Genomic DNA, 27,926 nt, shown 5'->3' with positions numbered 1-27,926 from the left:
CTTTTGCCTTCATATTGCTTCAAAGTACCTTTAATTGAATTGCTGTAATTTTTGCCCTCCCTTAATGCAGCGACTTGTGGAGTGGAAATGATCCAGTGACGTCTGACTCCATCACATGCACCATCGGGGAGGGAAGACCGGTCCATATGAACCCGGTGCCGACCATAAATAGCCAATCCCCTCGGCAGCTACAACAAACGCCCAGGGGAGACTTGCCTGTCCTACAATGCAGTGAGATTCCTGCTGTGTTTTTTCTTGGACAAGTCTGCAGAGCACAACTCCTTCTGTATGCCAGCTGGAAGCACCTATAGCCCTCCACTGCCCGAGACGAGACCCAGACACTGCACACACACAGCCACAAGTCACCTCAAGGTTTGTCTAGATTGTCATTATCATTGTTACTTTTATTTTATATTATCTGTGCTCAAGATTATTTATTTCCAAGTTTATTCATCCCTTCATCTTGCTCTCTCTTTTCTTTTATCATTATTACTTTTTATTGTATATTATCTGTGTTCCAGATTATTTCCAAGTTTATTCATCCCTTCATTTTGCTCTCTTTTCTTTTTCATTATCATTATGACTTTTTATTTTATATTATCTGTGCTTCAGATTATTTAATTCAAAATTTATTCATCCCTTCATTTTGCTCTTTCTTTTCTTTTATCATTATTACTTTTTATTTTATATTACCTGTGCTTCAGATTATTTATTTCCAAATGTATTCATCCCTTCATCTTGCTCTCTCTTTTCTATTATCATTTACTTTTTATTGTATATTATCTGTGTTCCAGATTATTTCCAAGTTTATTCATCCCTTCATTTTGCTCTCTTTTCTTTTTCATTATCATTATGACTTTTTATTTTATATTATCTGTGCTTCAGATTATTTAATTCCAAGTTTATTCATCCCTTCATCTTGCTCCTTCTTTTCTTTTTCAATATCATTATTACTTTTTATTTTATATCATCTGTTTTCCAGATTATTTCCAAGTTTATTCATCCCTTCATTTTGCTTTTCTTTTCATTCCACTTTTCTTTTTTTTCTTTCTTTCCTTTTTTCATTCTCTATTTCTTTTATCTCTTCTTTTTTTACTTCTTTCCATGTATATGTAAGCTGTTTAGTACAGTTTTAACTCTCTTTTAAAGAACAGTATTTTTAATTTATTTTTTTATTTGGACTACTTTTCTTTTCTTTCTTTCTTTGTTCCCTTTTTTCCTGTGTCCCTTTCTGTCTTTCCATGTATATTCAAGATGTTTAATACAGTTATAACTCAGTTTAAAAGAACAATATTTTTAATTTACTTTTTATTCATTGCTTTTCTTTTCTCTTTCTTTTCACTCTTTTTTTCCCCTCTCTTTCTTTCTTTTCTCTTTTTTTCTTTGTTTTCTCTTTCCTTTTTTCCCCATGTATATTCAAATGTTTAATACAGTTATAACTCACTTTTATCAAACAATATTTTACATTTATTTTTTATTCTTTGCCTTTATTTTCTATTCTCTCTTTCTTTCTTTTTTCTGTCTTTTTCTCTTTCTTTCTTTCTTTCTTTCTTTCTCTCTCCATGTATATTCAACATGTTTAACAGTTATAATTCACTTCTATAAAACAATATTTAATTTAGTTTTCATTCTTACTTTTATCTCTTTCTTTCTTTCTTTTTCTCTTTGCATGTATATTAAATATATTTAATACAGTTATAACTCACTTTTATAGAACAGTATTTTTAATGTATCTTTTATTCTACTTTGCCTTTTTATTCTGCTTTACCTTTCTTTGTTTCATTCCTTTTCTTTCTTTCATGCTTGCTTTTTCTTTCTTGCTCTTTCTTTTTTTCTCTTTATTGTTTCTTTCTATTTTTCTTGCTTGCGCTTTCTTCCTTGCTCTTTTTTTCTTTCTTTCTTGCTCTCTTTTTTCTTTTTCTTGCTTGCTCTTTCTTTCTTGCTTTTTCTTTCTTTCTTCTTTCTTGCTCCTTTCTTTTTTCTTTCTTGCTTGCTTGCTCTTTCTTCCTTTCTTGCTTGGTCTCGCTTTCTTTCTTGCTCTTTTTTTCTCTTTCTTCTTTCTTAGGGCCGCTTTACACGCTGCGATATCGGTACCGATATTGCTAGCGTGCGTACCCGCCCCCATCGGTTGTGCGAGTGCGACACGGGCAAATCGCTGCCCGTGGCGCACAACATCGATAGGAACAGTCACACTACTTACCTGCCTAGCGACGTCGCTGTGACCGGCGAACCGCCTCCTTTCAAAGTTCGGCAGTTTGTTCGGCGTCACAGCAACGTCACTAAGCGGGCGCCCAATCAAAGCAGAGGGGCGGAGATGAGCGGGACGTAACATCCCGCCCACCTCCTTCCTTCCTCATTGCGGGCGGGACACAGGTAAGGTGAGGTTCCTCGTTCCTGCGATGTCACACGTAGCGATGTATGCTGCCGCAGGAACGACGAACTACATCGTACCTGCAGCAGCAACGATAATTGAGATTAGGGGGGGAAGTCACTGATTAGCGATTTTGAACGTTTTTGCAACGATTCAAAATCGCTAATAGGTGTCACACGCAACGACATCGCTAAAGCGGCCGGATGTGCGTCACAAATTCCGTGACCCCAACGAGATCGCTTGAGCTATGTCGCAGCGTGTAAAGCCGCCTTTACTTGCTCTTTCTTTCTTGTTCCCTTTCCTTTCTTTCATTTTTCTTTCTTGCTTGCTCTTTCTTTTTTCTTTCATTCTTTCTTTATTTCCCATGTTTTATTGTAGATATTGAATACAGTTATAACTTATGTTTATAGAAAATATTTGTAATAGTTTTATTCTTCATTTTCTTAAGTAAATGGCATTTTCTTTGCTAAATACACTCAATATTACAATTCTATTATGCATTACTATTTTTACAAGATTTTCACATTGCTGATTCATTTTATATTAAGACCATTTGTGCTGTGATCCTTGAGGAAACTAGATGTTCAACAACGTTGACATTTTAGGTCAAGCACATTCAACAAGGGCACAAGAGTTTGAGGTGACCAGAAGATTTCTGAATAACTCTTGGCTCAAGTCTAACATAGAAATTGAGCATGGTGTATAGAATAAAATAAGAATATATATATCATCATTTGTAATTTTACAAAGTGGTGTACATTAGCCATTTGTAATAAGTGGGCATTACTAGGAAGGTGGCTGGGGGAACATGTCTTAGGTATTGGGAGCCAAGGTGGAGGCTTGTATAGTTAAAGGTTGGACGAGGAATCAAACTCAATCTTTGTCCCTAAATCTAGGTACAAATTTGTTGAATTTTTTTTTATATCTAAAATGATTTTTGTGGCACGGTGGCTCAGTGGTTAGCATTAGAGTCTTACGGCGCTGGGGTCCTGGGTTCAAATCCCAGGTATTGAGTATTGGATATTGTGTCCTTTTCCTTCGCTGCTTACACTTTTTTGTTTTCTTTTACAATGTTCATCCAGATGGAAAAGTGCACAGGTCTCCTGTTCGTATCTTTAATATTGTGTGCTACTATCTCACAGACATTTGGACTAGTCTTAACCGTAAGTATACTTTCTATAATATAACTTTCAAATAAAATAACAATTCTGCTCCTAACCCATAATATGTGGCTATTAGATGCGTGAGTTTGATGGCAGTACATTGTTATTGAAACTGGTTATTTCTGAGGGTATAAGTTTTTTCTGTATGGTTAGGGTCATGAATGTGCATTAAAGGAATGTCCCTTAACTGATGAAGCTTCTTGTATATGTCTGGGTATATTAGTTGTCAGCTCTCAAGTTACTATAATAGTATCTTTTAAGAAAGATTTAACATCTAAATAAACACATCCTTAGCACTGGCATATTTAGAGTCACCCCCTCCCACACTACCTCCTCTTCCCACCCTCTCTTCGTTGGAGTCCCTCAAGGCTCTGTCTTTGGACCCCTACTCTTCTACATCTATACCTTTAGCATGGGACAACCCATTGCTCTGGTCCAGACATCACGTCCTTGCTGTCCGGAATCTGGAGGGTATATCAGCCATATTCTCCTTCTCCTCTCGCTTCCTAAAGCTCAATGATGACAAAGCTGAACTCATGATCTTTTGTCCATCTTCATGATCTTTTGTCCATCTCAACTATCTTCCCTACCTGATCTATCTATCCTAATAAATTACATCACGTTTTCCCCTGTACCTGAAATCATCTGTCTTGGAGTAACCCTTGACTTTACTTTGTCCTACCTTCACACCACACATCCAAGCTTTCACCATCTTCTGCTGCCTCCAATTCAAAATTTTTTCTAGAATCGGTCCTTTCCTCAACCATCAATCGACTAAAATACTAATGCAGGCACTTATCATGTCACTCCTTGACTATTGCAACATTCTCCGCTGTGGCCTCCCTGCTAACACTCTCACACTTCTCCAGTACATCCTTAAATCTGTTGCCTGACTAATCCACCTCTCCACACTATTCCTCCACTTCTCCCCTCTGCAAAACCCTTAATTGGCAACCAATTCCCTAATGTATCCAATTCAGACTACTAATACTGACCTACAAAGCCATCCATAATCTGTCTTCCCCACATATCTCTGTACTAATCTCCTAATATCTCCCCCCACGTAATCCCTGGTACTCCTATTCTCCTCCACACTTGTATGTTGCCCACCCAATCGCCTGCAAGACTTCTCCCGAGTATCCCCCATCCTCTGCAATTCTGCGCCTCAACATGTCCAACTATCAGCCACAATCGGAACTTTCAGGCAGAACTTGAAAACCCATCTGTTCAGACAGCTTAGGGATTAAAATGACCCCGCTGCCGCCTTCTGACTACCAGAGCTGCTGAACCCCCCCCCCCCCAATCTGCTGTCTCCTTCCACACTATTCTGCAGAATTTATGCCTGCAAGGGCAGGGACCTCTTCGATTTGTACCAGTCTGTCACTATTAATTTGTTAGTTGTATATTTTATTTGTGTTTTTATGTAACTCCTTCTCATGTACAGCACCATGTAATTAAAGGGAATCTGTCAGCTTTCTGAGTTATTAATATGGGTATACATAAAAAGTGGACAGCCATGCTGAACTCATTGTGCCTGCCCTCGTTGGATCGCAGACGTTACTCAGTTTGAGACCTGGCAAGTACCAGTGTGGTGTAAGACTGGCTGGGAATCCCCGATTCCGTCGACTCAAAAAGTTAACGGCCATGCTGAACTCATTGTGCCTGCCCTCATCGGATCGCAGACATTAGTTTGAGGCCTGCAAGTACCAGCGTGGGAGACTGGCTGGGAATCCCCAGTTCCGTCAACTCAAAAAAGTCGACGGCATTGCTCAACTCAATATGGGTATACATGTTGCATACAGCTGAAATTAGTCATACCTGTATGCCTGTTGGATGATGGCTTTTATAGCTTTGATCTTCCTGGCTATGGGTATGTGCTGCCTGAAGATAAGACTAAAGCCAGTCCTGCACCAGCAACGATTTTATGGAAAAGAACAACGTGTCAACAATCAATGATAAGGTGAGTATTTTTAATTGTTATCGGTCGCTCGTATGTGTCACACGGTCACACGCAACGATGTCGCTAACGAGGCCGGATGTGCGTCATGAATTCCGTGACCCCAACGACATCTCGTTAGCGATGTCGTTGAGTGTAAACCGGCCTTAAGTCTCTCCTTTCAGTAGCACTTTCACAAACCGCTTCATCAGTCCAAGATTATTATGGAGTGATGACAGGAGAACTTTACTGGGATCAACTAAACTTTCCGCAACCATTTTCTTGATTCCAGGTTGCAAAGATATTCTCGTTGACCAACTTTTTTGGCTCTAGTGATGAGTCCTATCCCAGCTGTTTCATCAGACAAAGAGCATGGGTACTTTGTGTATACTTTGTGTATACTGCCCATGGAGCAGAAAGAGAACTTTCAGATCACCACATATTGATCATCCTTGACCCTTGTGAAGTTTCTTGAGAGTAAAGTCTAAATTCTCATAGCTTTCCTTTAGGTTCACAGAATGCCCTACAGGCACAGACGCATACTTGCTGCCCTTGCGCAGTAGCAAAGCATTCAGACTTTTTTTGGAAGTTGAGTTAAGAAAATCTCACCCACAGCAGCCAATCGCAGCGCAGCATCCATTATTTCTAACCAATTTATTGACACCAAAATCATCAACCAAAGGTCACGCAAAAAAAAGCCTATGGAGTGAGTGTTTGTGAAAAATAAAATCCCTTCTTACTTTTCAAACAATTTTACCCTTACAGACCTGTGTACTCAGTGATGATAAGATATGCTATTTGCTGCCTTGGATCCATTATGTGCATTGCATATTTTAAATTATGTCAATGTTTAACACCCAAGGAAGCACACAATATTTTGTCATCATCACCCGATCTAGACAGGGTTTTATAACCTAGAAGTATATAATTAAGGCTCCTACTGAAGAACTGCAGTCAAAGAGCTCTTGTCTTGAAAAATGCACATAGATGAATTACAGGCAGTGGCGAGTGGGTCTTTATCTCTCAACAGGAAGTGGGGTTGGGTGTTTATTTCTAAAGGAAGAGTGGGTGGGTATTTATTTTTATAAAGGAAGTTGGGGTAAGTCTTTATCTCTATAAAGGAAGTGGGGATGTGCCTTTATCTATCTACAGGGAGTAGGGGTAAGTCTTTATTTCTAAAAGAAGTGGGGGTGGGTGTTTTTTTTCTCTAAAGGAAATTAAGGTGGGTCTTTATCTCTCCAAAAGAAGTGGGGGTAGGTATTTATCTCTATAAGGAAGTGTGGGTGGGTCTCTATGACTAAAGGAAGTTGGGGTGTGTCTTTAATTTTAAAGAATGTGGGCATGGGTCTTTATCTCTCTACAGGTGGAGGTAAGTCTTTATTTCTAAAAGACGAGGGGGTGGGCATTTTTCTCTATAAAGTAAGTGGGGCAGGTCATCAACTCTAAAACAAAAGGGGGTTTGTATTTATAAAGGAAGTGGGATGGGTCTTTATCTCTAAAGGAAAAGGGAGTAGGCCTTTATCTCTATAAAGGAAGTGGCGGTTGGTCTTTATCTGTAAAATAAGTGGGTGGGTCTTTAGTTCTAAAGGAAGTGGGATGGGTCTTTATCTCTCTACAGGAAGTGGGGTGGGTCTTTATCTCTCTACATGAAGTGGGGGCACATCTTTATCGCTCTACAGGAAGTGGGGATGGGTCTTTATCTCTCTACAGGAAGTGGGGATGGGTCTTTATCTCTCTACAGGAAGTGGGGACGGGTCTTTATCTCTCAACAGGAAGTGGGGACGGGTCTTTATCTCTCTACAGGAAGTAGGGATGGGTCTTTATCTCTCTACACGAAGTGGGGACAGGTCTTTATCTCTCTACAGGAAGTGGAGTGGGTCATTATCTCCCTACAGGAAGTGGGGGCGGGTCTTTATCTCGCTACAGGAAGTGGAGGTAGGTCTTTATTTCTCTATAAAGGAAATGAGGGTGGTCGCTATAGGAAGTGGGGGCGGGTCTTTATCTCTATAAAGGAAGTGGGGGTGGGTCTTTATTTTTCAACAGGAAGTGGGGGTAGATCTTTATTTCTCAACAGAAAGTGGGGGTGGGTCTTTATCTCTTTACAGGAAGTGGGAGCGCTCTTTATCTCTCTGCTCCTGATCTCCTGTCTGTCAAACTGTAAATAGGCTACACAGGCAGGTTGGCTTTCAATTCTGAACAGTTAAGCATGTATGCAGGGAGGTGAGAAAAAAGGGACAATTCAGCACCTCTAATGGTGGGAAAATAAAAATATCATATTAGGCATTTTTTTCTATAGATACAATAAAATTAGTTTTAGTAAAACTTTCTTCATAAGTATAATATAGATTACAGAGGAACAGCATAGATCAGTTCCTGCATAAACATATACTGCCGTTAAGCTCCTCTTAATCTACATCCCATATGACCTGTGGTTAACCATTCCATATATATGTATAAAATGTAACAATAAACATCAATAAATAAAGGAACCCATACTAATAATTGTCCAAAACTTGCAAAAGTTTATCAATGGGCTAAATTACTTTCAGTGCAGCAATTGTAGACCCATTTTGGCTCCCAAAACTCAAGAGACTAGATACTACTTGGGTCAATTGAACAAACTATAAATCTTATTGACCTTTTAGTTAATTAATGATTGTTTTTACAGGGTAAAGAGAAACGTGGCTGGACACTGAATAGCGCTGGTTATCTCTTAGGCCCACGTAAGTAGCACAATTATTTTACATTTTATACTGTATTTTGTGACTGAATTCTTGTAGGCTTTAAATGAACATTAACTTTGTGTTTAGTGTCTCTACATTTTGTTATTTTCTTCATTGTTCCTCATTACATTCCATTTTAGGCTACAAAAGAAGCTGGACAATAAAATGTCTCCTTCCATTATCATTACTTTAGATCAGATATGTGTTGACTTAAAGGTCCCCATACACACTGGATAAGTCAGCCAATCTGATGTGTATATATAGGGACCTCCCAATTGTCCCCCAATAGGTGATGTCGGGGGACATAAGGATCAGGTAGTTGAGATTCAACCTCTTTTTATTCGGAAGGGAGATATGCTGATAATAGAGAACAAAGCAACACTTGGATAATATGATTAAAATAAATAACAAAACTGACGGCTCTCCCAAAACTGCAATGTGAACAGGTGCATAACTGAACATGGCATAAAATGACAAAAAAAGAGGCAGTTGCACTATGAAATGCTGAACCATGAAAACCATGAATGTAAGAATATAGATACGCATTACTGCTAAAAGAGATCTAAGAAAAAAAACTGAGATATTTAGCATGCAAAAATGGCCATTTTTATATCTGCCCAGTAGCCATGTCAAGGCATACCTCGTATACTGGCTATCTATGCTGAACTGAAGCCTCTCTCTAAGTTTAAAACCTGTGTACAGTCATACCCATGTGTATGTCCATACACAGGAGGTTTTTAAACTCAGAGAGAGGCTTCAGTTCACAGTAGATAGCCAGTATACGAGGTATGCCTTGACATGGCTACTGGGCAGATATAAAAATGGCCGTTTTTGTATGCTTAGTATCTATTTTTTTTCATAGATTTCCTTTAGCTGTAATGCGTATCTATATTCTTACATTCATGGTTTTCATGCTTTAGCATTTCAGAGTGCAATTGTCTCTTTTTGGATATTATTATTATTTATTATTACAGCGCCTTTTATTCCATGGCGCTTTACTTGGTTGAGCGTTCTTGTGTATGGGAGAGTTAGGAGAGATCTCTATATTATGTCCAGCAGTGATCTAATGGGTATGGCCATGTTAAGACATATTGACACTCATCATAAGTATAAATATACTGGTAGCTGGCTTTATATGTACATTTGGTTTATATGGTATCCTTTAGTAGGGTCCTGCCATAACAGCCCATAAAAGTTGAGCTAATGGCTCCATCCTTATGATTAATTTATTTAAGGGTTTCAAAAATAACCTTTCAGTCCTGAAGATATGAACTGTATGTGCAAAGATAACAGCAGAGGTTAACGAAATACGGTAGTGAGGACCCTGTTCAGTATTTCAGGAGGGTGGCTCTTAGTATCACCATTCAATGCACCCAAAGTACTACTACTCAATATTACTAGTTCTTATTGTAGGTTCCTAAAATCTAACTTCCTTGAGACTCAGCCATGACAACATCTTGTGGTTTCATTTTGCTAACTATAGCATGATAACCTGAGAACAAGTTCCTTGAAGTAAGTGGTGCCATTCTTCGCTCTAGTTTTTATATGAATTCTTCCTCTGCTAAATCTGGAAAGATTTATCAATGGGAGTATATGTTAGTGTATATAGATGAAAAGGTCATAATATAGAGTTAAGGGGGCTTTACACGCAACGACATCGCTAACGAGATGTCATTGGGGTCACGGAATTCGTGGCGCACATCCGGCCTCGTTAGCGACGTCGTTGCGTGTGAAACGCACGAACAACCACTAACGATCAAAAATACTCACCGTATCGTTGATCGTTGTCCGGTCGTTCTATTCCCGATTATCGTTGCTGTTGCAGGACGCAGGTTGTTTGTCGTTCCTGAGGCAGCACACATCTCTATGTGTTACACTGCAGGAACGAGGAACATCACCGTACCTGCGGCCGCCCGCAAAGAGGAAGGAAGGAGGTGGGTGGGATGTTCGTCCCGCTCATCTCCGCCCCTCCGCTTCTATTTGGCGGCCGCTTAGTGACGTCGCTGTGACGCCGAACGAACCGCCCCCTTAGAAAGGAGGCGGTTCGCCAACAACAGTGACGTCGCTAGGCAGGTAAGTCCATGTGACGAGTGTTAGCGATGTTGTGCGCCACGGGCAGCGATTTGCCCGTGACGCACAACTGACGGGGGCGGGTACGCTCACTAGCGATATCGATAGCGATATCGCAGCGTGTAAAGTGCCCTGAAGAGCAGAAGTTTGGTGATATCTGCTGTATATGTAAGGAGGATGTTCACATTTACTGTATAACTGGGCATCATAGGAGATCGGTAATTATAGAGTAGACAGCATTATTGCAGGCAATTAACCAAAGGTTCCAGTCCTCAAAAAGGGCTCATTAAAAAAAATGCAAAAAACATTAAATAAAAAGACAAATAAAGTAGATTAATTGCTAAATTCATCCCCTCTTTTCCAATGATGCAAGTAGCAATATCTAATAAATTAAAAACACAATTACATGTTTAATGTATGTAATTGTCTGGACTGATAAAATATAAAAAATATTTATCCAATATAGATAATGTCTGCTTGAAAATTTTTTTTGTAGAATTACTGTCACCTCTTCCAAACAATGGAATAAAAATAAATGAAAAAAGTGTTATGGGCCCCCAAAATAATACGGCTCACTCATCATGTTGGCAGCAAATACGACCAATGCAACCTAGTGGCCCTACACGCTCAAAGATTCAGCAGTAGGGAGACCAAAAGTCTATTGCAAGCATGCATGTTATACACTACTCACAAAAAGTTAGGGATATATGGCTTTCGGATGAAATTTCAGGATCATCCTACAATGCCTTCTAATCTTTTCATCTTAACTTAATGCGACCTTCTGTAAACTTTCAGATGCTCATATCCAATTGTTCAATGTTTCAGGACTTTTTGCACAACTTGTTGTTCTCTAACAAGGAACTTAATGTCAAAATTCACAACAGGCGTTTAATCCATGAATCTCCCAATAAACAATAATAAACAATTATTCAGCAGTACCACGCCAATGCGAGGCTTCAAGCAGGATGTCCTCAGACAGAAGTGGCCACTGAGCTTAGAGTGTCACCAGCAGGTTGTACAGAGATACAGAGAGACTGGAAGAATCACAGAAAGGGAGAGAAGTGGACGTCCTCTGGCCACATCCCACACTGTTGACCGCTTCATTGTGAACAATGCCCTTCAGAACCGAATGATGAAGGCCACACAAATCGAGGCATATTTAAGGGAGGTGAGAGGCACCTAGGTGTCACATCAGATCATTCGAAACCATTGACATCAGCTTCGTTTGAGTGCTAGATGACCACACAGATCATGTATGCTGGATGTGGAACCAGTGGGCCTCAGTGCTGCTCAATGATGAAAGTCAATTCACGCTGACCAGAAATGATGGCCACCAAAGATGTTGGAGACATCAAGAGCGCTATGTATCAGCCACAGCTGTCACTAGACACACCTTTGGTGGGGGTGTTACAGTGGGGGCAACTGTGTCTTGTCAATACAGAACTCTTACACTTTGTGAATGGTACAGTGATAGCCCCTAATACTGGAATAACATCATTAACCCAGTCATTGTGTCTCTGCATGAACACCGGCCTAATTTCATCTTCATGGATGACAATGCTCCGGCTTATTGAGGTCACATCATTAGGGAACAGCTGCTGGAGACTGGGGGACCTCCGATAGAACTTTCTCCAGACCTGAATCCCATAGAAAACCTATGGGACCAGCTGAGTTGCCTTGCAGAGGCTCGTACCTCTGTACTACATAATCTCAATCACCTGAGGGCCACCCAGGGAGAGAAGCAGATTGGGTTGCAGATGGTGGTCTGGGCCCGGAGGAGTTGGAGACCCAGTTGCGGGAGATTGGGACTGGGTGCTGGCTTAGTCGAGGAGGACGGTCGGCAGCTGCGGTCCAATACCCGGTCCGGAGCCGAAAGCACGTCAGGGTACTGGACCCTAGGTCGCGGAGAGGATTCAAGCAACGCAGCAATTAACCTGTGGAGGACAGGGCCTTTATGGACTGTTCCCACGAAGCTCAGAGAACGGGGGCACTAGCGCAATGAGGGGGATAGGGCTTTTCAAGCAAAGCAGCCCACTGAAATCCCAAGCGTGAGCTCCTGAGAGAAAGCTCCTCTGCTACCCATAGTAGGGAGCGGGGCCCAGAAAGCTCCATGCTTACGGGCCACCTGGACACTCTAAAATTCTGTGCATGGAGGCAGGCCATGGATCACCAGGCACTGCTGCAGGGGACGGAACCCAGACGAGCTCCTCCAGGAGGGCAGCGGCACCCAGAGACTTGGTTTACCATGTTGTCAGTGTCTGCTTTCCTTCTGAGTGAGTACCTGAGTACCTGCCACCAGCGAGTCTTCCCTCCCCCTGCCATACATCCCACCAACCAGGGTCCCAGGGCCTTTCCCTACCCGTGGAGGGTAAAGTCATCTGGATGCCCCACTCCATGACCCCGGGTACTCCCAACGGCAGCAGCGGTACTCCCTATTACCGCACACCACGGGTGGCATCACAAACTATCTAACTTCCCTGTAACTAACCCCCCATCACGTTTCGGAGTGACCCCAAGCCCCTGGGTCTGGAGACCCTCGAGCCACAAATAGTGACACCCGGATCCGACCGGTTCAACCGCTTCTGGGGCGGGACTTGTCTGAAACAATGATTTTATTTGTCGACGCATTTCAAATCCTCATGGCTTCTTCCTCAGATATAGGATTTGTCCTGAGGAAGAAGCCATAAGGTTTTGAAACGCGTAGACACATAAAATCATTCCTTCTACATGGATCCTCTTTTCTACGGCAGCGCAGTGTATTAACCCTTTTCTCTCCAAATTTCAACTGATTTTGATCCGAGCATCTGATCAATGTCGGCAATGCAAATTTATAGGTCTGTAAAAAAAAAAAAATCGAACGTCACTCAGATGACATCCAAGTGCTATCCGATTTTGATGGACTGTTAGAATAGAGAAAATGGAGAAACTATTTTTTCGTTTCCATGTACAACAAAAACTGATGACAGGGGGCATATCAGGACATCATAGGAAGTACTATGTGCATTTGTTTACACACATATACATTCGATAGTGTTTCTATTGTGCACTTAGATGGTGATACTTGGATCTTGATTAAAAAAAAAAATCCAAATCCATGAATTGGAGTGAAGACTGCAGAGTCGTCCGATACAGACAGTCGGGCACTTTATATTCCTGTTTTATTTCACAGCATTGAATCTCCGGTAGAGATTCTGCACTCGTTTTAATTAACGGGATGAATGTGGCGTAATGTGGGTCTGTTACTGCCAGATGCCAGCTTGGATAGACTGGCTAATAGCCATCATCCTTAATTTCAGGTCGTATTGATCATCTTTTACTGGTTAAGAAAATTCCCATTGCAATGGGAAAAGAAGAGTTCTCTGAACCTTTAAATAAGGAATCCTACATAACCTGAATGGAATATAATAAAAAAATACCCAAGGTTTCACTATATAGCAATTAAACTTAATTTACATAAAAATGGAGAAAAAAACCCTATTATTTCTATTAATTCCTAATTAAAAGGCTATTCCAGCTAGGAGAATGTCTCTTTATTCCATTTTTATAAATTGTAAAAAAATTGTATACTAAATCCATAACTAATCCATATCCTTAAAGCAAACAAGATTTTAGGGTGTATAAAAAGAGAGATTAGATCCCATGATCCCAACTTATTGTTACCCCTCTATAAATCACTTGTAAGGCCACATCTGGAATATGGGAACCAGTTTTGGGCTCCGCATTTTAAAAAGGACATTCAGAAGATAGAGTCAGTTCAAAGGTGGCAACTAGACTACTACAAGGAATGGAAGATAAGAGGTGGAAAAGTTAGATTTGTTTAGCTTAGAAAAAAGACGTCTCAGAGGAGATCTCATTTATATGTATAAATACGTGTGTGGTCAATATAAAGGACTGGCACATGACTTATTTCTTCCGAAGACAATACTAAGGACCAGGGGGCATTCACTGCGAGTGGAAGAAAAGCGATTCCGGAAGCTAAATAGGAAAGGGTTCTTTACAGTTAGAGCAGTCAGACCGTGGAATACACTACCACAAGAGGTAGTAATGGCAGATACTATAACAGCTTTTATAAAAGGGTTGGATGATTTCCTCACTACACACAACATTGTTGGTTATAAATGACTTCATGACAAAATGTAGAACTGGTGGAGGAAGGTTGAACTAGATGGACCAGGTCTTTTTTCAAAATATGTAATTTTCTGAATGCATAAAAAAGAGCATAAAAAAGAGGTGAAATAGCTACAGAAATTTTGTGGATTTTGGGTGAGGAATTTTCTGTGAATTTTCCACTTTAATAAATACCCTGTGCTCCATCTTCTCTGGCACATCAGTGGCTTTCTTGCCTGGTGCTCTGACAACCTCTGTAGTGTTTTTCTTTTTTTCCATTTTTAACTTTGCAAAGTGTTTTTTTTTTTCTCAGGTGTTGCAGATCTAACGGTTTAAAAATCCTCAATTTTTTTATTCTGGGTTTTTTCTCTTCCAAGAAGTCATTGGGGTAAAAAAAAATCTATAAACAATAGGAAACATAAATTGACCATCTGTGGATTTACAATTTGCACTGTAGGTCAATTTCTGCCTGGATCTTTTCCTCAGTATCTGCGTTGAGAAAAAACTTGTAGGTCAAACATATATTGCATTACTATTCTTTTTTGCTAAGAAGTAGAGATGAGCGAGGTTCGGGGTTCGTACCAAACACAGACTGTACAAAAGAAACAGAGTTCGGGTGCTTTACGTATGCAAACCACATGCGTGAGCATCGCTGTGCTCGGCTACGCTCAGTGCTCAGTCCAGTGCGAGCCGCTTGCAGTGTTTGATCGTTTCGCACTGGAGGTAACAGTGGTGGGATCGAATGTAGTGTGCGCCAAACAAAAAAAATGGAAAAACCCTGCCTACCCTGTAAGGGATCTGTGTATGGCTAGCTGCATGTGGGTGGAGACCCGAACTGCCCAATCAATGACTTCCATTGGGGTACAGGTCAAGTCCAACTCCCAAACCGAACTTTATCTAAAGTGCAGCTGAACTCACCGAACCGAACTTCCTCGGGTCTGCTCATCTCTACTTAGTAGCCATTTTTAATAGCTCCTCAGAGGCCATGAGCTGTTCTCTTCTCCATCTCCGCTACCGCCGTCTCACTTGCAGGGGAGGAGGTGACCGGCGCTATCTTGGAAAGTCCCGGACTTGCCTGCATTCTCTGGAGTTCAGATATGGTGCGTGACTGTTGTCCTTTAGCTGTCCCCTTCTTAGACCGGGGCATCTCCTGTATATCAGCTTCTTAGCCCACTGACTGTGGAGCCGGTGAGGTGCTTAGGTAGGGTGGAGCTCACAGGGACGCGTCTGCCTCCATCAAGAGCCGCGCATGCGCCATCCTACTTAGTAGCCATTTTTTATATAAAATTTAGGTAAACAAGCAATATAAAAAATATTAGTAGATACATGGCAATTCCCTAATTTAGTGGGATTATCAGAATCAGAGGAATGATAACTACCCAATCACAACTCAGTAGGATAGCGGTGCCGTAATTTTATATTAAATTGTGTCCTTTTTGCAGACAAATCATGCACATGGTCGTGTACCAAGGTATCGGGTAGCCTGTGCTATGGGGCCCAACAACTACTGGGCTCAATTTTCACTCAGTCCTAAGGTTCAGTAAGCGGTAAAATATATGTAGGGTGGGAAAGAAAATGTAATGGTGACAATACTAAACTTTATTATAGAGCCTTATGGCACTCATCTGTGTTATTTGTGACATTACTTTTTGCATCATTCCTGTGGTATGACCTCATGTGTGCATTATACCGTCATGTGACATCAGCATTGGAATCATTTTTGTGTTGTAACAACATGGAGTAGATTATATCGGCACTATGACATCTATGTGTTTATTATACCCATGCTGTGACCTCACTGTACAGACTATCCCAATACCATGACATCACTGTGCACATGATCACACTATTACTACATCACTGTGTGCATGATCACACTATTACTACATCACTGTGTGCGCGATCCTTGAATTGTATTATCACTCTGTGCATTTATACAAATACAGGGACATCACTGCACATATGATCACAGTTTTATTACGTCACGGTGTGTGTGTGATCCTTGTGCTTTGCGATTGTGTGACATTACTGTGTGCATTATCCCACTGTGTGGGTCAGTCTTGTGCAATTAGAATTTTCTGAACTCACTGCTGAAAGTGGTCATTGCGGAGTGTAGCCTCATCCAAGCCTTGCTATGGGGTCTTCAGATGTTTTAATTACCGTGTGTATACATTCTGACATTAAATTATAGGATAGCTGGACACATATTGTAGTGTGCACCCCCCCCATACACGCGCACAGTATGATGCCCCCACACACATAAGGATACTACCACAGTCAATCCCCCCACACACAGTATGATAATTCCATGGCATTTTCCCCCACACACATAATGATACCCCCACAGTGCATTCACACCGCTCCTTGGTATGTACCAGTGACGGACATATCTTTGGTGCAACTTGTGCAGCCCACAAAGGGGTCCAAAAGGTAAAGGGGGCCATTTTCACCTCCAAAACAGGTGGATTTGTGCATTTTGATGAGTTATTGAACTGAAAAGAGCCCATATAGTGTTCTTGCACAGGGGGCATTTTTTTGTCTGTATCCGCCAATGGCTATGGACTATGACAGTATGATGGACCCAACACTCTATTCCTCACAATATGATGTCCCTGCATTCTACTTGCCTGTCACTTCTCTGCTTTCTGTCACTGGTCTCTGCTGCCAGTCTAGGTTGAGGCTGAGGGACCTGCCAAGAGCTTCAAGTCATGTGACCCCATCATCAGGTCATGTGACCTAGAGCTCTCTGTAGGTCCTACAGTCACCAAGAATGGTGGATCCGGGATCTGTCGGCTGTTTGTTCTACCATTATATTCAACTGCAGGGGCGGACATATCATTGATGCAGCTGCATAGGGGCCCAAGAGATTGTGGGGCCCATTTCTACCTCCAAAGCAGGTGGAATTATTATTATGAGCTCTTTGGCTGCAAAGGGCCTATTATATTATATTATAAATATTATAATATTATATTGTTATATTGATATATTGTTCTTGCTCAGGGGCCCTTTTCTGTGTCCACCACTGTTCAACTGTATCTATGCTCTGACCACACAGATGCATTAGAGTCAGGGACATACCCCTGTTGGATCTAGTGTGGTCATGTATAAAATATTTACTTAACTAGTTTTGTTTTTTTATTCTCAAGAATATACAATGATGGCCTATTCATAGGGTGGCTATGAAAGTGTAATTGGTATAAGTCACGCCCCCGAGGATCTCACCTGAAGGAAGCTGAGCTCCATCACACACAGCCACCATAAACATCCAATGTTTTAGTAAATATATTATTTATAATAATAAAATGAACAAAGTATATCTTATTTTTACAGATCTCTGCTTTTTCTCTTGTACCAATAATGTTCCTTCCTACAATATGCTACAATATAGTATTAATTATCTTGTTCCATAAAGTATTTCTTATCAGTTTCTTGTGCATCTTTATAGTCTTCCCTGTTTATTACATCAGAAGTAATTTATCATATATTTTTTTTAAGTTTATCCAATGACCTGAAACATCCATAATATTCAGAAACCGTCTGAAGTAACCGCACCTATTGATTTATTTACCAGATGCCGTAGATAATCACAGATCTTTTAATGACAAACATGGATTAGCCGGGAAACGCGAGCTCCAGCTAGAGGAGGATGTAAAGTCAGGTAATGTGCGCGCTAATTATATTGTCACTGATTTGTTGGAAATCAGAAATTAATGATAACTGACTACTGCCACCTAGTGGCTGCCGATAAAACCGCATCAACCACAATTCTGCTTCACTTACCAGTAAAATAAGTTACAGTATTTTAATCCGGATTTGGCCATATTATCATGATGGCCATAGCTGCATTAATAAAATAAATATAAATGTTTCTTTTCTGTGGAGCAAATCATGATTTAGTTCTATTATTACAAAAATGGCTACTTTACTTCTCTTGCAATGCTTCCAGTAATTTTACATATGTAGCTCAGCTCTAACATTTTCTAAATATATGATAAAACTGAAAATGCTGAAATAAAATATTAATAATAAATACATAATATAATAGTTAATAAATAATTATATTGGAAAAATAAGGATGACATAATTATTATTATTATTATTATTATTAATAATAATAATAATAATAGTAAAAAGAAGATATAATAATGTTGAAAAAATGAAGTTGACATGTAATAATAATAATATAATAATAATATAATAATAATAATAATTATTGCCATTATTTTTCAATAATAATAATAATATTGAAAAAAATAAGATGCCGTAGATTACATATAATAAAAATAATATTATTCTTCTTATTATTATTATATGTCATTTTATTATTATTATTATTATTATTATTATTATTATTATTATTATTATTATATTTTATCCTTCATATTTACTTTTATTATATGGCATCTTAATTTTTTTTTATTATTATTATTATTATTATTATTATGGCATCCTCATTTTTTTTATTATAGGGCATCTTCATTTATTATTATTATTATTATTATTATTATTATTATAATATGGCATCTTCATTTTATTATTATTATTATTATTTTATTATATGGCATCTTCATTCTTTCATTTTTTTATTATTATTATTATTATTATTATTATTATTATATGGCTTCTTTATTTTGTCAGAGAAAACATTGGCTTTATCAGAATGACAGCAGACAGCTCAGTAAGTCACACATCGCTGGAATCAGGGTCTCTGTCCGTACATTATGCTGCGCTCAGATGAGGGAGCAAAAACCTGGTGACAGATTCCCTTTAAGATGCATTTCCTCCCTTAGACACCACCTTTATTAGTCCCACAGTTATGTACAGATTCATTTTATTGTGGTTGGAGCTCAGTTTTTCTAATACAAAACTCCAGATCTCTGCAGAAGAGCATAGTTTAATAATAAAATTTTGGTTTCCAGCAGTCACCGCTACGGAGAACTCCCTCTAGTGGTAGCCACCGATTACTAATAAAAAGCTATTAAAAGGAATTTGTCACCAGGTTTTTGTTCCCTCATCTGAGAGCAGCATAATGTATAGGCAGAGACCCTGATTCCAGCGATGTGCCACTTACTAGACTGCTTGTTGTAGTTTTGATAAACTCAAAGTTTTATCTCCCAGTTATCTTAATGTTGATCTCTGTGCACAGTTTTCTTTGTACACTTTGCATAAGCAAAAAGCTGCCAATCAGTGGTAGGGGCGGGGATTTTCACAGCTGATAAATATGGAGGACTACATGGTGGATTGTTTACTACTCCTGTAGTGATCATGTAGTGACTCCTGCTGATAAAACAGTGATTTTATCAAAATTACAGCAAGAAACTCAATAAGTGAAAAATTGCTGCAATCAAGGTCTCTATCTCTACATTATAATGTTCTAAGATTAGGTGGTAAAAACCTGGTGACATTAAAGGGAACCTGTCACCAGATTTTTTCCTATTAAACTAAAAGAATCACCTTCTGCAGCTCCTGGGCTGCATTCTATGAAGGTGTACCTTGTTCCCTGACTCCCCTTCCAGACCCCAAAAATAACTTTATAAAACTTGGCCCTTGGGTATGCTAATTACCTGTGTTGGTCAGATGGGCGGGCTCATTTTTGTCTCCTGTCCCCCCTCCTGTCACTGTTCGTCGTCCTCCTTTCTTGATTGATGGGATGACGTCCTCAGTCATCATCCTCCTCGTTGCTTTTTCAAATCTCACGCCTGTGCAGTTATGTCAGCTCGCGCAGGCGCAGTTCTTTCTGCCATATCACGGGTAGAGCAGAAAATATAGCTGCCCACGCTCGCGCCGATGAGCTAAATGCGCAGGCGCGAGATTATGATCGGCTATGTGCATGACCTCACCAGCGTCATCCTCGTACCCAGTAAATTCTCAATACAAGTCTATGAGAGCCGGAACGAGGCTCTCATAGACATGTATTGAGTTGTGACTTCTGGCAGGTCACAAACTGCTGGAGACCGATGGGAGCAGTGTGTAAGTATGAGACTAGGGGCAGGGAACTTAGATTAGCACCAGTTCAGTGGTAAAAGTTTTTTAAAAATTGTTGGAGTGGTGCTTTCAGCAGCTATACATATAAAATATAGCATGATGAATATTATAATGCTTATTCCCTTTCATTCTCTATTGTTTTTGCATTGTTTTCCTATCATTGAATAGCAATATTAGATTGTTTATTACCCTACTTCCGGCACCAGTGTGACCCAGTGCTCCCAACATAAAGCGCTGTCCCAGCACACATAGACTTACAGAGAGTTGGAGCCAAACTAATGGTTATTGCCGGTTAAACATGATGGAATCATTAAAATGTTGAAATACAATTGGGAAGTATGTACAATATTTAACCTGAATGTGACCCCAGCTATGGGAGATACAATTGGATTATTTGTCTACAATTAAGAAATAAGATCCAGATGCCATTTGTTTTCTTTCCATGTCATGTTATTGCATATAGAGTTTTCGCAGATTTTTGCTTTCGGTTAAGTTTATCAATATATAATGTATATTATCCGATCAATCAATCGCATATAATTTATATGCATATAAAATCTATTACCACTATATTGTCCAATTGAAATATTAATAGTATTGATGACATTTTACAAATGCATTACGCTTTGGACACATACAAGTTAAAGGGAACCTGTCAGCAGAAATTTAGCTTTAAACCTAAAAGCTTCCCCCTCTGCAGCTCCTGGGCTGCATTCCAGCAATGTTCCTATTGTTATTGTGCCCCCTTTTAAACCAAATTAAATACTTTATAAAGTTGTACCTTTTGGTCTGCAAATCTTGTAAATTATCCATGGGGGCGGGCTGTCTGGTGTCCGTTATTGTCCCTCCTGCCGATTTACGCCGTCCCCCAACGCTCCATTTCATACCTCAGGACGCTGCCCACTGCGCCCCAGGTCCCGCGCATGAACCGTGCGACTGTACCGGGACTGTGCACTGTGTGCACAGTGTGACCGCTGGTGACATGGGTCGCAGGCAAGAGATTATGGGCGGCGCTGTGATTGCATCAGCAAGTGCCCACCCATAATCTCGTGGCCGCGCTTTCCCCTCTGCCTCCAGCGTTCTGCGCAAGCGCTGGCCGGATGACCCGACGTCTCTTTCCCATCTTACCCTGCAGCAGGAAATAGATGGGAGGAGCGGAGCAAGACACCACCGGTTACGAGAGGTTGACGTCGGGTCATCTGGCCAGCGCTTACGCAGAACGCTGGAGGCAGAGGGGAAAGGGCGGCCACGAGATTATGGGCGAGCAGTTGCTGATGGCAATCACAGCGCCGCCCATAATCTCGTGCCTGCGCACACGTTACCAGCGGTCACACTGTGCAGTCGCACGGCGCATGCGCGGGACCTCGGGTGCATTGGGCAGCGTCCTGAGATATGAAATGGAGCGTTGGGGGATGGCGTAAATCGGCAGGAGGGACAGTAACGGACACCAGACAGCCCACCCCCATGGATAATTTATAAGAATTGCATACCAAAAGGTACAACTTTAAAAAGTATTTAATTTGGTTTAAAAGGGGGCACAAAAACTATAGGAACCTTGCTAGAATGCAGCCCAGGAGCTGCAGAGGGGGAAACTTTTAGGTTTAGAGCTAAATTTCTGATGACAGGTTCCCTTTAAAAGCATTGTTCTCAACATCACCAATGACTAAAATCATAAAGGACTTGTCAAAACAAACAACTTGTAATGAAAAATCCTTTACGTTCTCAAGAACAGAGGGATTTTTTTTTATTTAACTGTGTAATACTCATTGTCTAGGTTACCGACCACCTCTGCAGTCTAGCAGTGGTGGCCGAGCATGTGCAGTGCATACACGCTCTTTGTGATGCATTGCACTAAGCCAGTTTTGGCATTAGCCCCTGTATAGAAGAGCCTCATGTGTGATGAATAGAGAATACTGGAGATTGCTAAACTACAAAAAAGAGGTACAAGTTGCAGACACAGTGTTTTGGGGTGATTGCCCCTCATCAGTGCAAAGTATGAGATCTGACCTGGCTGTATGAGAAGCTATAGTGGGGTCTAAGGGGAAAACTTTTCTCCTTGCGAAGACTGACAATCCAGTCTGGCTGCCAGTGAGGAGTCTTATACTTGCAATGCTCCTCTGTGAAATATGCAAAGTGTCTCTTCAGGGAGGAAGGAGGCGAACTCTAGTGCCACCTATTGGAAGTAGCAGTCCTAAAAGTCAAAAGTGACTCTCCAACAAGCCTTGTCATATGACTTAGGATTTACATCAGGGCTTCAATTTGCAGACATGGTGTTTCGGGGTGATTGCCCCTCGTCAGTGCAAAGTATGAGATCTGACCTGGCTGTTTGAGAAGCTATAATGGGGTCTATGGGGATAACTTTTCTCCTTGCGAAGACTGACAAACCAGTCTGGCTGCCAGTGAGGAGTCTTATAGCTGCAATGTTCCTCTGGGAAATATGCAAATTTTCTCTTCAGGGAGGAAGGAGGCGAACTCTAGTGCCACCTATTGGAAGTAGCAATCCTAAAAGTCAAAAGTGACTCTCCATCGTGTCTGCAAATTAAAGTTGTGATCTGGGGAGTCTGATCTGGGGAGTCACTTTTGACTTTTAGGATTGCTACTTCTAATAGGTGGAACTAGAGTTTGTCTACTTCCTCCTTGAAGAGACAATTTGCATATTTCCCAGAGGGACATTGCAGCTATAAGACTCCTCACTGGCAGCCAGATTGTTTTGTCAGTATCTGCAAGGAGAAAAGTTTTCCCCTTACGGAAGTGCTATGTCACGGGGACCAGATGACAGGACCGGGGCACCTAGGCGAACCCTCAGACTGGGGAACCCTGCGCTGTCCCTCAGCTCAGAGGTTCGCTTGATGGTAGTGAGGTCTCATTCACCAGCGTGTCCCTAACTCCTGTCCAAGCCCTGATGTAACTCCCCTCCCCCACCTCCAACCGAGGGGTGAGTCGGGACCGTAAACACAAAACCCCACAACCAGACACGGACAGGGGAAAAAGAAAAACTCGTACACATGGCAATCACAAACAAAAGGAGCCACTAAAAGTGCACATAAACATAAAAAAGGAGGGAAGTAAACAGACAACTGGGAAACTACCAAACTGTACAACCAGCACACCTCAAACTACTGCAGCCAGCACCAATGCTGCAGCCTACAAAGCAAGTCACAGATAAACAGCTTCTCCAGTTCCAGCTTCTTTCTCCTTCTGGCCAAGATTCCAAATGAATGAATCTAATCTGCACCCTCTGCTGGAAGCAGAGGGTATGTATAGGACCTGGGAGTCGTCCAAACCGAAAACACCTGAACAGGAGTCAGAAGCTGCTGAAAGATAAACTGACATTAATCCTCTCCTCTACAAAGGAAAGGGAATTAATTTAATATTCAGTCTCACAAGGTAAAGTGAGAATCTTACCCAGAACCCGTCACAAAACTCTACAACAGAGAGAAGACTGTTACACGCGGCATGGAATCCAGATATGGTACATCATTACAAAGCGTCAAGTATTATTGCAAAATGCTGCTCCAGTGCTTAAGAAAACATGACTTGCATTATTAGCCTGTTGGGGGAGACCTCAAGGGGGTCTCTCTCAGGGTCTCAGAGGAGGATTCCAGATCAGAACTGCGCAGATGTATATAAATCAGGAAAATGACCACACAGTGCCGTATCTTTATTTGGGAGAAGCACAATAGAGGTCTTCTGACCCTTGTATTCAAAGCATAACATTCTTATACAGTTTTTCTGCATTCTCTCTTTACCAACCAATTAGCTTAGGTTTAGCTCATTCCCTTATTTGAGCAACATTCCTTAGTAAAGCATTTCAGGTGTGTCTAGGCATAGACAAGAGTCAATTGATAGAACAATGTCAGTTACTTATTTGAAACTACAGATGAGTATCTCTTTTATTCATGAATGTCAGTTACTTATTCATGAACTAAAATTATTCTAATTAGCACTACACATAATTTGTTTCGGTTATACATTCCGTTAATATTTCAATTAGGTATATGTGGAGAAGCAATACATAAAGAATTCAAAGGACAGATTATCTTGTATTACACTGGACAAACAATTCAAAGCCTAGGCCTTCACAAGCCAAGGATAGGAGTCCGGTTAGGAGGAAAAGAGTCCAGTGGGCGGGTCCCTGAATGGAGAAGCTAAAGAGAGAGCATTAAAAGCATAGCTTTCTGTATTAATGGAGCGGTGAGCCAGTTCGGGAACACATGCAAGCTTTTTCTTACACATAGCACATGCATTTATATATTTCTTTGTGTTTTCCAGGAAACTATTTTAGAACTGTGTCTGACGAGAAGGTCCTGCGTACACTGATTGAATTTTTAACATATTTACACCTGAAAGGTAAGTACAATGTTCTGTCAAACCCAAATTAGTAAAAAAAAGGTAAAATCATCGAAAATAAACAACCTACCTAAGGATTTGGTTTTATAAATGATATCGATAGACACATTATTTCTCATGAGCCACACACAATTGCGATAGCAGGGTTTAGGCTAGCGGCACAATGTTTGTAGCCACTGTCGAGCACAAAAGGAGGTTTTCCACTACTTTTTTCACCACCTTGCCATAAATCATAGCTTTTCAAAACAATACCTTTTGTAATATACTTGTATTGGATGTATAGCTTTTATGAGCGCATCTCAGCAAGGATCACGTAGCAGTGGATTGTTATGCAGATTCTTCTTCCTCCTCTGATACTTCCTTTTCCAACACAGAAATCAGACCAAAGGAAAGGAAGTTGTCACTGGGCTCTTGATGGTGGGTGTAGATGTTTTGGAGTGAATCACAATTATTCTGCCTCATCCAAGCTGAGCTGACAATTTCATTCAGTAGTAATAGCAGTGGCTGACACCTTTGCTTTTGAAATGCAGATTGTAGAACTTCAATAGCAAAGGGTTTAGGTAAACTCATCCCTGAAGTGGATAGCTGAAAAGTGCTGAAATGTGCATAACAAACACAGTGACAGGGCTGTACTGGTCATCTGGCTATTGCGAGATGGGCTGGTACGTATCCTGGGCTGCTCTGACACTTGGTATCTCCCAATATCTTCAGCAGTACTTGCTGGAGGAGGGAGGGGGTGTGCTAAGTGTTGATCACAGGTTACTGCATTGCATGATGGAACTTGTAGTAACAGAGCACAGTAAGCCTTAGGAGAGGAAGGGATGGATATAAACATCAGAGCTGCTGCTGGCAGACACCAAGTGATGCTATCTGCATGATAAAACTTTTATATTACTATAATAAGAGTATGAATGCATTTAGTGGCACATAATTGCAAAATTGATGAATAAAAAGTGAAATGAGTTAGGGTAGTGGATAACTTCTTTAACCTTTGTTTATCCAGTCCATTGGGGTACTAACAGTTATAGCCAGAAGAGAAGGAAAGTCAGAAAGTCACCTCTTCCACAATATGATGCCCTATAGTGAACCTCATCCCCAATATGATGCCCATAGGGCACCTCTTCCACAATATGATGCCCATAGTCCACCTCATCCATAATTTGATGCCCCATAGTCCACCTCTTTCACAATATGATGCCCTATAGTGCACATCATTCACAATATGATGCCCTATAGTCCACCTCATCCACAATATGATGCCCCATAGTCTACTTCATCCACAATATTATGCCCTATAGTGCCCCTCTTCCACAATATGATACCCTATAGTGCACCTCATCCATAATATGATGCTCTGTAGTCCACCTCTTATATCCACATTATGATACCATATAGTGCACCTCATCCACAATATGATGCCTTATAGTGCACCTCATCCACACTATGATGCTCTGTAGTCCACCTCTTATCCACAATATAATACCATATAGTCCACCTCATCCATAATATGATGCCCTATAGTGCACCTTATCCACAATATGATGCCCCATAGTCCACGTCATCCATAATTTGATGCCTCCACAGTACATTGTCCCACACAAAATATGATGCCCCCTCAGTACATTGCCTTACACACAATATGATGCCCCCACAGTACATTGCCCAACACACAATATGTTGCCCCATCAATCACTCCACCCACATTATGATGCCCCCACAGTGTCCATGACACATTATGGTGCACCTCCCACATTATGCCCCCCATGGTGTCACATAGTATAATGATCCCTATAGTGCTTTCCCATACATTATGATTTCCTAAAAGTTCCCTTCCAAATGATGCCCACAACAGAGAGGGCTGAATCCAGTGATTGACAGCAGTGGTCATGTTCTGCAGTTGTGGTAGAGGGGCAGTGTGAGAATGGCAGGGGATAAACTGAAAATGTTACCTTTATTGAAGTCTGCAGGTTACATCTATAGGTTAAAAAAAAAATCACAAATCAATTTTCGGCTACGGACAGGAGCCTTCCTCAGGTTTTCACTGATGACTAAATCATATGGATTATAATCTCAGTTCTCAGTAACATTTTGCTTAATTTGACTTTTGTTTTCTTCCCTTTCTTTCAGAGTCCGGTGCACTTGATAATTTAACTTCCCCAATGTCGTCAGAAGAAACAAACCAGTCGTGAAAAAATAAATCCTTTGTATTTGATTGTATAATGATGAAATGACCACTCCAATGAATGTTTTCACTCACTGTCCATAAAGCTCCACCTATAAATATATTCCAATGATATTACAGTGTATTTTTGCTTACGTAAAATGAAGCTATACAATAAAAAATAGCAGCTGCTGTTTGATGTTATTCACTGCCAGAGTCCTCATTAATGACACGTTGTACGTCAACATTTTTCAGCGGAGTTCACACTCGTGGAACCTGATTCATCAAAGCAATTTCACTAGAATTCTGGTATAAATTACTTTGAGAAGTTGTTACATGTTTGTGGAACTCGGATTTGTGCCAAGATTGTACTAACTTTGGTGTTTCCACTCCAGCTTTTCCCCATAATGGGCAGAGCTGGGGCGTCACAGGGGCGCTGCGGGGTGGGGGAGATGTCACACCTCGTCTAAAGGCCCTGTCACACACACAGATAAATCTGTGGTAGATCTGTGGTAGATCTGTGGTAGATCTGTGATAGATCTGTGGTAGTTCTGTGGTAGATCTGTGGTAAATCTGTGGTAAATCTGTGGTAAATCTGTGGTAAATCTGTGGTTGCAGTGAAATTGCGGACTATCAGTGCCAGGTTTGTGGCTGTGTACAAATGGAACAATATGGCCATGATTTCACTGCAACCACAGATCTGCCAAAGATTTCTCTGTATGTGTGACAGGGCCTTTATTCAAGATGACCCGTGTGTAATGCTCACCACTGCAGATGGTAAAGCAGCGAGCAGGAGTGGACCCACTGGACTGCAGGGGGAGATCAGGCTTACCCTTTTATTGGGGGGGGGGGGCTTGACTGAGCGTCTACGAAGAGGCAGACGCCTGGTGTCACTCCCAGGCACTGTGGCAGCTGACCCCCAGGGTAGAGACGGACACGGGGACAAACAGGCAGAGTCTCTAGTGCAGCAAGGACCACCAGGAAGTCTACAGTAGATGGCACAACCAGGGTGGATGGACACAGTCACTAGTAAAGCCGGGACCACCGGAGAACCTGAGGC

The 27,926-nt window shown here is 41.0% G+C and overlaps 1 protein-coding gene across 1 annotated transcript; it reads left to right on the top strand.

Moving 5' to 3' along the window:
- The first annotated feature begins 189 nt into the window (after positions 1-189).
- LOC142254580 (galanin peptides-like) lies at positions 190-27,070 on the top strand. Its single transcript, XM_075325702.1, has 6 exons — positions 190-372; positions 3,454-3,534; positions 8,139-8,193; positions 17,942-18,028; positions 24,628-24,705; positions 26,833-27,070. Exons 1-6 carry the CDS (start codon positions 289-291, stop codon positions 26,892-26,894), a joined length of 447 nt encoding a protein of 148 aa, XP_075181817.1. The 5' UTR covers positions 190-288; the 3' UTR covers positions 26,895-27,070.
- The last annotated feature ends 856 nt before the right edge of the window (positions 27,071-27,926 follow it).

Source organism: Anomaloglossus baeobatrachus, chromosome 10 (genome assembly GCF_048569485.1).
Source record: "Anomaloglossus baeobatrachus isolate aAnoBae1 chromosome 10, aAnoBae1.hap1, whole genome shotgun sequence".
Taxonomy (NCBI): domain Eukaryota; kingdom Metazoa; phylum Chordata; class Amphibia; order Anura; family Aromobatidae; genus Anomaloglossus; species Anomaloglossus baeobatrachus.
Note: the sequence above shows the minus strand (reverse complement) of the source record. Positions and strands in the feature narration are given on the sequence as shown.